This window comes from Henckelia pumila, chromosome 4 (genome assembly GCF_033568475.1).
Source record: "Henckelia pumila isolate YLH828 chromosome 4, ASM3356847v2, whole genome shotgun sequence".
Lineage (NCBI taxonomy): Eukaryota > Viridiplantae > Streptophyta > Magnoliopsida > Lamiales > Gesneriaceae > Henckelia > Henckelia pumila.
In genome coordinates, this window is record NC_133123.1 from 64,802,785 (window position 1) to 64,815,573 (window position 12,789).

The 12,789-nt window shown below is 35.4% G+C and overlaps 1 protein-coding gene and 1 long non-coding RNA gene across 2 annotated transcripts; one reads left to right on the forward strand and one right to left on the reverse strand.

Annotated features, from left to right (window-relative positions):
• The first annotated feature begins 2,427 nt into the window (after positions 1–2,427).
• Positions 2,428–4,387, forward strand: LOC140861095 (uncharacterized). The gene is made up of 3 exons (XM_073264098.1): positions 2,428–2,629; positions 2,765–3,250; positions 3,576–4,387. Exons 1-3 carry the CDS (start codon positions 2,428–2,430, stop codon positions 4,385–4,387), a joined length of 1,500 nt encoding a protein of 499 aa, XP_073120199.1.
• Positions 4,388–4,973: 586 nt separating this feature from the next.
• Positions 4,974–7,885, reverse strand: LOC140866299 (uncharacterized). The gene is made up of 5 exons (XR_012144843.1): positions 7,497–7,885; positions 6,579–6,680; positions 6,411–6,491; positions 5,469–5,774; positions 4,974–5,323 (listed from the first exon to the last, which is right to left on the reverse strand). It is a non-coding gene; the product is annotated as an uncharacterized lncRNA (long non-coding RNA).
• Between the last annotated feature and the right edge of the window lie 4,904 nt (positions 7,886–12,789).

Here is a 12,789-nt window from a genome sequence, read left to right on the forward strand (position 1 = left end):
AGCCTAGATGCCCAACATGCTAACATAACAAGGGTTTAAAATAATTTAAATCACTTTAATACTAATACATAACATATACATGAATGAGCATGCTTAAAAATATCATGAACATAACATAAACTTAAATTAAACTTGAATATCATAATAATACATAAACATTATTGAGCAAAGTATTTTCTAACATCGAAAGGTCGTCTCCATAGTATAACCATACATACATTAAATACTGATCAGCGTGGTAAACCAACGTACGTGGCGGTGACGAATCACCTCTTAAATTGGCAGTAAACTGCCCTTCAATAGTTCGCATATGGGGACGAATCCCCCTTAAATTGTCATACTACTTCAACTTCCAACATAAAATTATTTTCTTTTGCTCAACCTTAAACATTAAATTATGCATAAAAATTATTTCATGAATGCATGTACTTAAATAAAATGTGTGTCCTTCATATATATTTAATTTAATTTCATACTAACATATAAATATTAAAAATAACTTCCATGCATAAAAATAATTAAATATATATTCAGGACACATGCAATTTCTCATGGGTTGTACTGAACTGCTGGCCCAAACACTCAAGCCCAATTTCTTAAATTCTGGCCCATTAACACTGAGACTGGCCCATTAACATACTTAAGCCCATTAACACATTTCTAAACCCAATAAAATTTTCTGGCCCAATGGGCCCAAAAGCCCAAAGATTGGCCCAATAATTTTCATGGGCTCTAAAGCCCATAAAAATTAGTGGACTAACTTAAATTAATTATTTAATCCCACTAAGAAAATTTAATATAGCCCATTAATTTAATTAAATTAATTAGCCCAATTAAACACTTAGACTTATTAATTAACTTAAAAATAAAATACCCGAGCCCAACTAACTTAACCCGAACCCGGACCCAACTAACATAACCCATGACCCACTGACTTGACCCGGACCACCAACCCAACCCGGAACTCCACCTGGAACCCTAACCCGATCGCCCTTACTCTCGTTTCTGCTGCGGCCGTGAGCAGCAGCCGCTCCTTGGCTGCTGCCGGCCTGCTCCGGCCGCCCCTGGCCAGAGCGCCGCTGCCCAGACGTAGCCCACGTCTGGGCGGTTCGAACCTAGCCCTTGACCCAGCCCTATGCACCCTAGAGACCTTAGCCGAACCCCCCTTCCCCAAACCCTAATCTGCGCATCCATGGGAGGCCGTCCGACTTTGTGGCTTTCCTGGGCTCGTTTGGCTCGAACCACTCGAGCCATTCGAGTCCAGGCCACTCACACACACCCTCTGAACACCTACCAGCAGTCATACGCAACCATGGCTAAGAAACGTGAGCATGAAAATCAAAACACACGACAAGTCACAAACTCCATGAAAGCCGAAACATTTTTCTGAAAATCTTTAAAGTTTTCGATGCATACACAATACACACACTATAATAGCTGATAGGTATGAAAAATAGGGAAGAAAATCATGCCTTTCACCGAAGTTGAAGAGAAAAGAAACGAAGGTGACGATTCCGGGACGACGGGGCGATGAACAACTCGAAGCTTCGAAGAAATCTCGGCTATGGAACCCTTGGAGATTGCTATCTGATGAAGAAGGCTGAAGAACAAGGAGGTGGCGGCTGAATGCTTTAGGTCGTGGGGTTTGGGGGTAGAATTAGGGTGTTTTTAATTAAAATAAAGTTTTGGAATAATTAAAAATATTAATAAGGATTTTAATTTTGAAATATATAACTTAAAAGCTCTAAATAATAAATAAAAATCTGATAACTTTAATAAAATCCCGAAATATATAATTAAGGGAATTTTAAAGATGATAAAAAGTCATTATTTTGGCTTATTTTGAATAAAAACGGACTCCTAAAAATATATAAATTTAAATACTGATAATTTTGAGGAAATAAAACTCAAAATAATATTTTTGGGCTCTAAAAATGCTCATGAAATAAATTGGATAAAAAGTTGTCATCTGGTCCGTCCACAGTCCCGTCTACGCGATAAAATAATTTAAATACTAAAAATCATAAAAATCTCAAATTATGGGTTAGATGCTTGAAAATAAATCTTAAAACATGCACAAATAATTCACATCATAATTTAACCCATAAATCTAAAATTTTAAATAAATAAATTTCCTAATTATGCATGCGAATTTACGTATTAAAATACCGGGTGTTACACAAGTAGGACCAGATGAACACAAATATTTTGCCGAGGAAAACTATAGATATGGTACATGATGCATATGATAGCTATGCTGAGAATCCAAGCCAATTTCATAAGATACTTGAAGATGCCGAGAAACCTTTATACTCTGGATGCACAAAATTTACAAAGTTAACAGCACTTGTGAAATTATTTAATTTGAAAGAAAAATATAGTTGGAGCGATAAAAGTTTCACTGACTTCCTTAGTTTGTTATGAGAAATGCTTCCTGATCACAATGAATTGCCTTTATCCTACTATGATGCAAAGAAAAGCTTCAGTGCATTAGGAATGAATTATGTGAAAATACATGCTTGCCCTAATGATTGTATCTTGTACCGAAAAGAGTTTGAGGACTTGTCCAATTGTCCTATTTGTGGTATGTCTAGGTGGAAGTTGGGTAATAATTCTGTGGTGAATGAAGGTATTCCTGCAAAGGTTCTTTGGTACTTCCCAGCTATTCCAAGATTTCAAAGATTATTTCGGAACAAAGAGGTGTCTAAAGAGTTAACTTAGCATGCTGATAAAAGAATTCGTGATGGATACTTGCGTCATCCAGCTGATTCACCGGCTTGGAAAGTAGTGGATCACAAATGGCCGGATTTTGCATCGGAGTCAAGAAATCTTAGATTGGCCATATCAGTAGATGGGATCAATCCCCATAGTTTGATGAGTTCTGCATATAGTTGTTGGCCAGTTGTGATGATCACTTACAACCTTCCTCCATGGTTGTGTATGAAGAGAAAATTTATGATGCTGACTTTATTGATTTCTGGACCCAAACAACCGGAAAATGATATTGATGTTTATTTAGCACCTCTAGTTGATGACTTAAAATGCTTATGGGAGATAGGTGTTGATGCGTATGAGGCATATTGGAAAGAATATTTCTCGCTCAGAGCTGTCTTACTATGGACAATCAATGATTTTCCTGCTTATGGGAACATGTCAGGTTGTGTTGTGAAAGGATATCAAGCATGCCCTATCTGTGGGGAAGAAACATATTCGACCAGGTTGAAGCATAGTAGAAAAATGTCATATACAGGTCATCGAAGGTTTCTTCCTAGAAATCATCCTTATCGAAGGCAAAAAAAAGCTTTTAATGGGAAACAAGAGTTTAACCCCGCACCAAAACCATTAACTTGGCTTGAAGTGTTGGAAAGAGTTGATAAGATTAACCATCGTTCGGGAAAAATGAGTGGGAAGCTTCAGCGCAAGGAGTTGGAAACAAAATCATGTTGGAAAAGAAAATCTATATTCTTTGAACTAGAGTATTGGAAACATCTACATGTTCGACATGTGCTTGATGTGATGCACATTGAAAAAAAATGTTTGTGAAAGTCTTATTGGTACGCTACTTAATGTTCTAGGAAAAACAAAGGATGGGGTAGCCGCTAGACTAGACCTTGTGGAGATGAATGTGAGGACTGATTTGGCACCAAAGATGGAGGAGAATAGAACTTTTTTGCCAGCAGCTTTTTATACACTAAGTAGGGCTGAGAAAAGAAAACTTTGCAATTCTTTGTTTGGAATGAAAGTCCCGACAGGTTACTCATCCAATGTTAAAAATCTGGTGTCAATGAAGGGCTTGAAACTTGTTGGCCTCAATTCACATGACTACCACACTTTGATGCAACAATTGTTTCCAATCGCCATCCGTGATGTCTTGCCTAAACATGTTAAAGATACTATCATCCGGTTGTGTGGGTTCTTCAATGTTTTATGCAATAAAGTGATAGATGTCTCAAAGTTGGATGGTCCGCAAAGAGAGATTGTTACCCTATTGTGTATGCTTGAAAAATATTTTCCACCATCGTTTTTTGATATAATGGTTCATTTAACTGTCCATCTTGTGCGGGAGGTCAAACTGTGTGGACCTGTTTGGTATAGGCAGATGTACCCATTTGAAAGATTCATGAAGATCTTGAAAGGCTATGTGCGAAATCGCAATCGGCCTGAAGGGTGTATAGCCGAATGTTACGTTGCTGAAGAGGCTGTGGAATTTTGCTCCGACTACATGTCTAATGTTCATACAATTGGGATCCCAACAAGGCATCGACAATTACAACTTACTAGGCCTTTATCTGGTGCCGAAGTGCACTCCACTAGCCTTGATGAGTTGCATCAAGCGCATTGCTATGTGTTGGAAAATGATGTTGACGTTGATCCATATATCGAGTAATTTCTCTAACATATTAGTAATTTCTTTCAACTTTTTTGATCTATTGGTTAACATAAAAACATTTATTTTTTTTATTAGGGAACACATGACATTTCTGAATGAAAAATTTCCCAATAAAGCTAAGTCCAAAAAGTGGTTACAAGATGAGCACAACCGCGCGTTTGCTAACTGGTTACGTGACCGTGTAAGCACTACAAGAAAAACGCAAAAAGACAACGGATTTTATCCGTTGTCGTAGGGGGTCCAAAACTGTTGTAACTGATGGTGTTGTCAAAACTGCGCCTCTACGACAATGTTTTCCTCAAAGACAACAGATTTTATCCATTGTCTTTGAGAGCAACGACAACGAATTTTATCTGTTGTCGTAGACACAAATCCGTTGTCTTTGAGAAAAACGACAACGAATTTATCCATTGTCGTAGGGGCGCAATTTTGACATCATCATCAATTACAACATGTTTAAACCCCCTACGACAACGGATAAAATCCGTTGTCTTTTTCTATATAAAAAACAAAAAAATATATATAAATTGCAATATTATAAAAAAAACAAAAATTTAAAATTTCATAAATAAAATTTAATATACAATTTTTTAGTATTACAAATCACTTGAAATTAAAATTCTAATTCAATGCACACTACAAAAAAATATCGACAGGGTGGTCCGACCTTTGCATCCTTGATGGTGTAATTAGCTCCCGCTCACATCAACTACTCTTTGATCTTCGGTTTATCACCCAGTGAAGCAGGAATCAATAACAAAAGTTAAATAAATTTGAAAAACAAAGTCCACCAGTTATCATTTTGACATTTACTCCAAGATCCAATGTCCTTGTAGTTTCCGCGTTATCATGTCTCGGTGGGACAAAAAATTGGCAAGATCAGACCAATGAATTGCCATGGACCTCCTGGGCTTTCCTTTGTTCTTTCTAGAACTTCATGGAAGCAAATGCAGGATAAACCATCAAAATTTATCAACGATTTGATTTCATAAAAATTACCGACAAACATCTTGCTATTCTATACTCCAAATTATGACCCAAAAACACAGTAGCAAACTGAAATACTGATCAATTTTACCTGGTATGCCACTGCAAGTGATCTTAAACCTCGTTCTGCAAACTTGTCAATCACAGCATGAACCTTCGCTCTACGTCAGACTCATTGCGTGCAAGGTTTAGAATCCAAAATCCATATTTGCAATTAAAAAAAAAACTAAGGAAAATATGGAATTAATAAATAAATAAACCACATGATAAAAAGATAGATTGTACCTGCTCAGGTGCACCTTTACTGACTCTGTGCATATTACCTTCACCATCTAAGTAAATCAGTGTTGTACGCTTGTCTTATGAAGGTTGAAATTCCATTACAGAAGGCAAACCCCTGTTTACACCCAAGCCTAACAATTAAGTGAAACAGAATAGATTTACTAATTTATTCTGCTGTGATTAGAAATTTAACAGAAGATCACAACAATATTAAATCCTTGAACCATAATGTAATAAAATAAATAAATTATTTAATCTGAAAAGAATTGACTTCCCTTGAGAATATGACTGGCTCATCTTATTATCTATGTAAAACAATAGGAACCACTAGATGATGGCATGCACATTTAGACTTTAGAGCAGCTAATTCGCATAGAATTAAAGAGATCAACACATGACAATATTCATAATTTTTGAAAATCGAAGGTGAATTAAAAAAACAAACATTCAAAACAAGTTGAACTACTTATGTCTCCAGAAACCAGTTGTGTAACAAGGCCCTTGTCTCAAGGGCAAGAATTAAAGAACAACAAATCTAATGAAAGATCCATTGATAAAAATATGCTGACATGCACATATACTTGTTCTCAGTTCCAAAACCATTAACACTACTAATGACACTCGTGCATGTACAAGGTAAATGTTTATCTTATTTATTCTATTTTAAGTAAAATATAAACTTGGGAAATTGAGACAGAATTGAAATTGCAGGAGAAACAAGAAAAAGAAGGTTCAACTAACTAGTCATTACCTTCAAAACAGTTCTAGTGATTGGATTCACTCTGGCTAATAACTGGACCATTGGGAAATATCCAAATTATTGTTTCACCAACTTGAATTGAAAAGTAAACAAACAAAATTTTATCAGGAAACCACCAAAATGATCGAATCCCTCCTAAAACAACAACTGAAGAAATACCTTCCCACCAGGTGCATAGCGAATCAATGCTCCTATGTATTTCTCCTGCATCTCATATGGGCGATCTAGGTCCACTTCTCTTTCCTCGAGCTTCCTTAGAATCTGGCAAAGAATGTAAATCACCAATTGACGCAAATACTTTGTGACAATTTGACATAAGAATTGAATATGCCAGCTAAACCATCACCAAATTTGACATGTAGTCGTAGCATACAAAATTTTGAACACATATATGCAACGAAATAGAAAATCAATGTGAATGTTTCAATAACAATTCCTTTTCCTAAAAATTAATCCAAAATAGACTTTTCTGCAAACACTTAGCATGCACAAGAGAATCTTGAATTAAAATAACAACACGGTAGAAATAGAAGTTGAGAAATCTAGAAAAAAAAATGAAAGAAAAGGCAACAAATGTAGTCAACGAAATCAACATAAAATAATCCTATTATAAATGAAAATAATTGCTTTGAATTTTGAATTGCAAGCCCACTACAAAACAAAATGGCAATCAATCTTTCAAGGTTCCATGCTTTCGAAAAGAACGACGACAATTTGAAATTCACTCCCTATATGCACACCAATCACTTCCATATCAACAATGCAGAGGCAACAAAATCAATGATTTCATTTTCTCCTAAATAATCAATTAATTAATCCCAATTCAACAACCTCTAGGCTCGATCCTAATAAATTTCCATTTCTTGCATATAGTGTGTATTTGTGACTGAATTTAAAGCATAAAAAACCCATTAACTAAATTAATTCCAACACAAAAGTGTGAAAAACAGGTGGAAATAAAACTAAGATAATTATTAATGAAAGAAACCAAGGCTGAGTGCTTAATGACGGGCATGTCAAATTTGAATAGATTTTGATGGAATGTGAATTCCATAGAAAATAGAAGGAAAGACTTACGGTAAGATAATAGAAAACCAAAAAAAAACTTCTTGTTGTTCTGCTTCAGATTTACCATCCCCCGACGAAGCTCTAACCTTCCAACAAGAAATAAAAAAAATGCTCCATTGCTAGATCCACCTTTACTAGTGTACCTAGAGATCGGGAGCTTGGCCGGAGACATGAGACTGTACTTAACTCCATTGCTAGATCCACCTCTGCCGCCGGGTAAAATCGTATCCGGAGCCAAAGAGGAGCCGCCGTCTGGAAAATGCTCGGGAGTGAGAGAGTGACCAAAAGTCTTCCATCATCGATCCTTCTTCTGCAAACTCTCTCGATCTGAAGTCGCCTAGAGTGTATGGCGGCTAGGGTTTGATAATTGTGGTAAGAGCAATGAGGAGAAAAACGAGTGATCAAAAGAGAATGAAAGTGTGTTTCTTTTTAAGTTACAAGTATTATAATATATTTTTAAAAAATTAATTTTATTAATATATAAAATAATAATACAACAACGGTTTTGTAGAATCCGTTGTCGTAGGCCATAAAAAACACGCTCAAAGACAACGGATTTTAAAATCCGTTGTCATAGGCCATAAAAAAACGCTAATAGACAACAAATTTTAAACTCCGTTGTCGTAGGCCATAATCCGTTGTTGTATGACCTTAAAAAAAACGCTCATCGACAACGAATTTTAATATCCGTTGTCGTAGGCCATAAAAAACACGCTAATAGACAACGGATTTTAAAATCCGTTGTCGTAGGTAATAATCTGTTGTCGTTCTTTAACAAAATAAGGCAAACGACAACGGATTTTAATAAATCCGTTGTGAAAGCTCATGAGACAACGGTTTTTTCACAAAACCGTTGTCGTTTAAACGTTGTTGTACATCAAATTTGTTGTAGTGGAGTGTCATAAGCATTGAAATATAAGTTTTTAAGTTCGTGATAAAATTTATCACATTGTGAAATATAGGTTGGAAGTGCAGTTGGTCATTCCACCTGTCAAATATCAGAAAGATTGAAGTGCATAGCCCATGGACCTAGCAATCAAGTGTTAAAGTACTCTAGCTATCTGATTGATGGGGTAACTTATCATACAAAAGAGTGTGATGATACACGAGTTGTTCAAAACTCTGGAGTAAGCTTAATTGCAAAAACAATGCAAGTTGCCAGTGCAAAGGACAAACATCCAGTTGTGTCAGACATGATTTTTTTTGGAGTCATTCAAGAGATATGGGTACTCGATTACCACAAATATCAAGTTCCAATGTTTAAATGTAATTGGGTTGAGAATAATAACGGCATTAAAGTTGATGATCTTGGTTTCACGTTGGTGAACTTGAAAAGAGTTGGATTCAAATCTGACTCTTTTATCTTAGCCAATCAAGCAAAGCAGGTGTTTTATATTGAAGATCCTCAAGATCCTACATGGCATGTTGTACTTTCTACTCCTACCAAGGAGTACATTGAATTCATATCTGAGGATGTGTTGGAAAACTCTGTAATTCATTATCAATCTTTTACTAGAGGATTTCTACCAATGGAACCATTGGATGTTGATGAAAAAGATGAAAATGAACCACCATGCATTCGTGAAGATTGTGATGGAACTTGGGTTGACAATGCATAATGTAACCCACTGAAATCCTTTTTTTACTGTTTAGTATATAAATCTCGTTACTCTATTTTCTTTGTATTTTATCTTGAAATTTATAGTTCGTTTTCATTATCACTCTTTTTTTCTTTGTAATACGTATGCCTAACAAGATGTCAACTTTTTCAGGAACTGTGATTGGGGAAACTTAAGGTCTGATTTGGCATTGAATAATCTTCTAATTTCTGGCACTATGGAAGCTCGTGAACAGTTTCGTAAGGGTTATCACAATGGTAAAGCTGCTGAAAACAATGAGGGAGAACCGGTGGAATCTACTGAGTCCGAGATGACAAGAAGTTCTAGAGGACGTACACGTTTGGATAAGGTCGTTAGGCAAAGGGTGCAGGGAGTTAGAAAGGATGTAATGTTCAATAAAACTGAACAGCCAATAGGAGAGTTTGCGGTTGAAATGCAGAGTTATATAGGAGTTCTCGCTCGAGAAAAGATTAAGATCAGTTACAAGACTTGGAAGAAAGTTTCAAGTGATGTTAAAGAATTAATATGGGAATCAGTTAATGTAAGTAAGAAGTATTTGACAGTTTAAATAAATTAAATGTTATGTATGGGTTGATATCTAATTTTCTTTACAGCTGACATACAATATTAGCCCAAGCTGGAAGAAGGGTTGTTTGCATTCAGCGAATAGTAAGTGGCGGCAATACAAGGCGCATCTCACTGAGAAGTACATTTTCTCGAAGCTTGATAAGCCAGAGGAGTTGAAAGAATCGCCAAGTGGCTACGGTATTCCACGGGATGATTGGAGTTCCTTTGTAATCACTCGCATGTTCGTTGACTTCATGCTAAGATCGATTATTAATTAGTTCTTAAAAACAATTTAACATGTCATTATTATATATACCGATACATTAACACATGTGGAGGATTATTTAACTAGAACTTAAGTGCTGAGCAAAAGAAGAGAAAAAAGCAGAACATATACCCACATCGGCTTTCCCGTAAAGATTATGCACAATTTGCTGATAAAATAGTAAGTATTTTTTTCATAGCCTATCTTCTATAACAATGGAAATCATTTGATATTAGCTTTGAATAATTATTGCCCCCCTACAAGAAGAAACGACAAAAGTAATATTTTTTATCTTGTTTGAAGGCAAGTGAATTATGTGATGATGATGATGTCAATCGGGCTCTTATTTGGAAGAAAGGACGGGTGAATAAGGAGGGTAAAGTTGAAGGAGATGATCTGAAAATGAAAATAGAAAAGATTGTATGTAATAAGTACATGAATCCAATAGTATTTATTCAACTAAACTGGTTTTTGGTAAAAAAAAATTTCTTGTGCTTGACAGGATGAATATGTGCAAAAAAAACGGGATGGTAAGTTGAACTTTGAAGGGTCAAAAAAGGATATCCTTTCAAATGTACTTGATTCAGAAGAACATGCTGGACGTGTCAGGGGTGTTGGAGGTCATATAACTCCAACTGTCTACTTTAATGTTGGTACATTATGGAAGAGTCCTACTGGTGATGGACACTTATTGAAGCAGCATAAAAAGGAGTTGTCAGAGGCAAAAATATTGATTTCAGAACAATCTACTCGCATTGCAGATCAAGACGAACACATAAAAAATTTGGAAGAAATGTTCAAAAATGGTGCATGCGCCTCTGTGATTGAAGAGAAAGGTAGTTGCTCCGTAAAGTTACATTCAGGAATGAAGACAAAATCAAAACAGAAAAGAGTGCCCCAAATTATGAAACTTTCATTGATGATGACATGCAAATTCTGAGCAAAGACGATTTCTTGCAGGTATTGCCTACGCTACTGTTATTATGTAATTGAATGAATGTCACCCGAGAGTTGAATCAATTTATAATATGAAGAAACTTTGCTTTATAGGGCAAGTTGGTTACGTTGACACTGGAATCTAATATTATAGTTGCATACGGTACAATTGTTCATGTCAATGGAGGTGGTAACTTACTTCATGGAGTTCCATTGCCCGTAAATTGTATGCGCATCGCCATTGATGAGGCTGTGGAGAAATCAACACAGCTGCCATTCCCAATTCCAAATGAATGTGATAGTATTGGTGATGTTGTAGGTTGTCACGTCGCTTGGCCTGTGCACTTGGTATTGATGCTGGATGAGGTAAATATGATATAATAGTTGGACTTAACTTGTCCAATAAAATGTAGTGAACTGTACCTAACATATACATCTACATTTGTAATTTTTAGAAGCATGGAAAGAAGAAAAATGTGAAGAAAAAAAGTAGTTGTGTTTTGGCATCGCATGTACCGAAGTCCTTGAATATGTTGCATTTTTTCTGCAAGCATGCTCTTGATGAGAAAAATAATATATCAATCAATTTAGATCATGATTTGTTTGACGAAGAATACGAACTACTTGTGCACCTTGAAGACATCATTCCCTTTTATCAGTTGGAGCCAGTATCTGCCAATTGTATGGTTGTTTACATTTGGTAGGTGTTCAATTAACATGAACTTTTATACATTAATTTTTTTAGCATATACGTTGTACATACATTAATTAATTCAGCATAATAACATTTTTCTGTTGCTAATGGCAGGCATCTTTACAGAAAGATGAAAAGTGATAACAAGGTTGAGAAATATAGGTTCATGAATCCACACACCATCCAATTCATTCCATTTGTGACCAACCTTGACAGAAACGTCAAAATCGAACACTTCAATGAAAGAGCGACTGTTTTGGCAGATAGGTTGAGTGGTTCATCGAGAAATCAACTAGTTTTGGTGCCAGTTAATGTTGGGTAAGACAATGTTATAATATCATATGAAATTGATTTTTGGAAACTGTTTAGGGAAGTGTATGCACTAATAATATATTTTTACACATAGGTTTCATTGAATTCTCACTGTTATTGATCCTTACATAGAGATGGTTTATTTTTTGGATCCATTGAGTCATCGTAATCGTTATGAGGACTGAAAATATGTAGTGAATATGTGAGTACATATTTTTTTCTTTATCAAGGACTTAATTATGTGATTCAACATTGATGTGTTAATATTATGTATGAAGGAACTTGAAATTGTTTAATTCAAACAAAGAAAGGAAAGATAGAAAACAGGCAATATGGGAAATAGTAAAGGTATGTATGCATGTCTACTTGTGATTCATCTACAAATATTATTTGTAGATGAGACATTCTGCTTTCTTATACACAGGGTCCTCGACAACCAGATGCAAAACAATGTGGTTATTATGTGATAAGATTTATGAAAGATATTATTGAAGGAAATGTTAACACTTAAAAGCATTCATTGTCCGCTATAGTAAATCTTCTCAAATAATTGTCTTGTTATTTTTTTCCAAAGTCATTTACATTTATTTGGGTAATAATATAATTTATTTGTGGTTTGAAGTTCGTGAAAACAGAGTACTCAATGGAAGAAATTAATGAAGTTCGTTCCGAATGGGTGGAATGCATACAAGATTATATTGATTACTAGGTACGTATATTTATGGAGGAACAATGAAGTATTTTTGTAAGGATGATTACTAGGTAGAAAGATGTCATTCTTTTACATAATCACGTTTTCGAAAATTTTTTGAAGCTGATGTGACTTCATCTTAGTATGGCGCTTGAATATAACTTTAATATATCATATTGTCTTACCTTACCCGTGTAAGTTTTTGTTGTCAAACTACT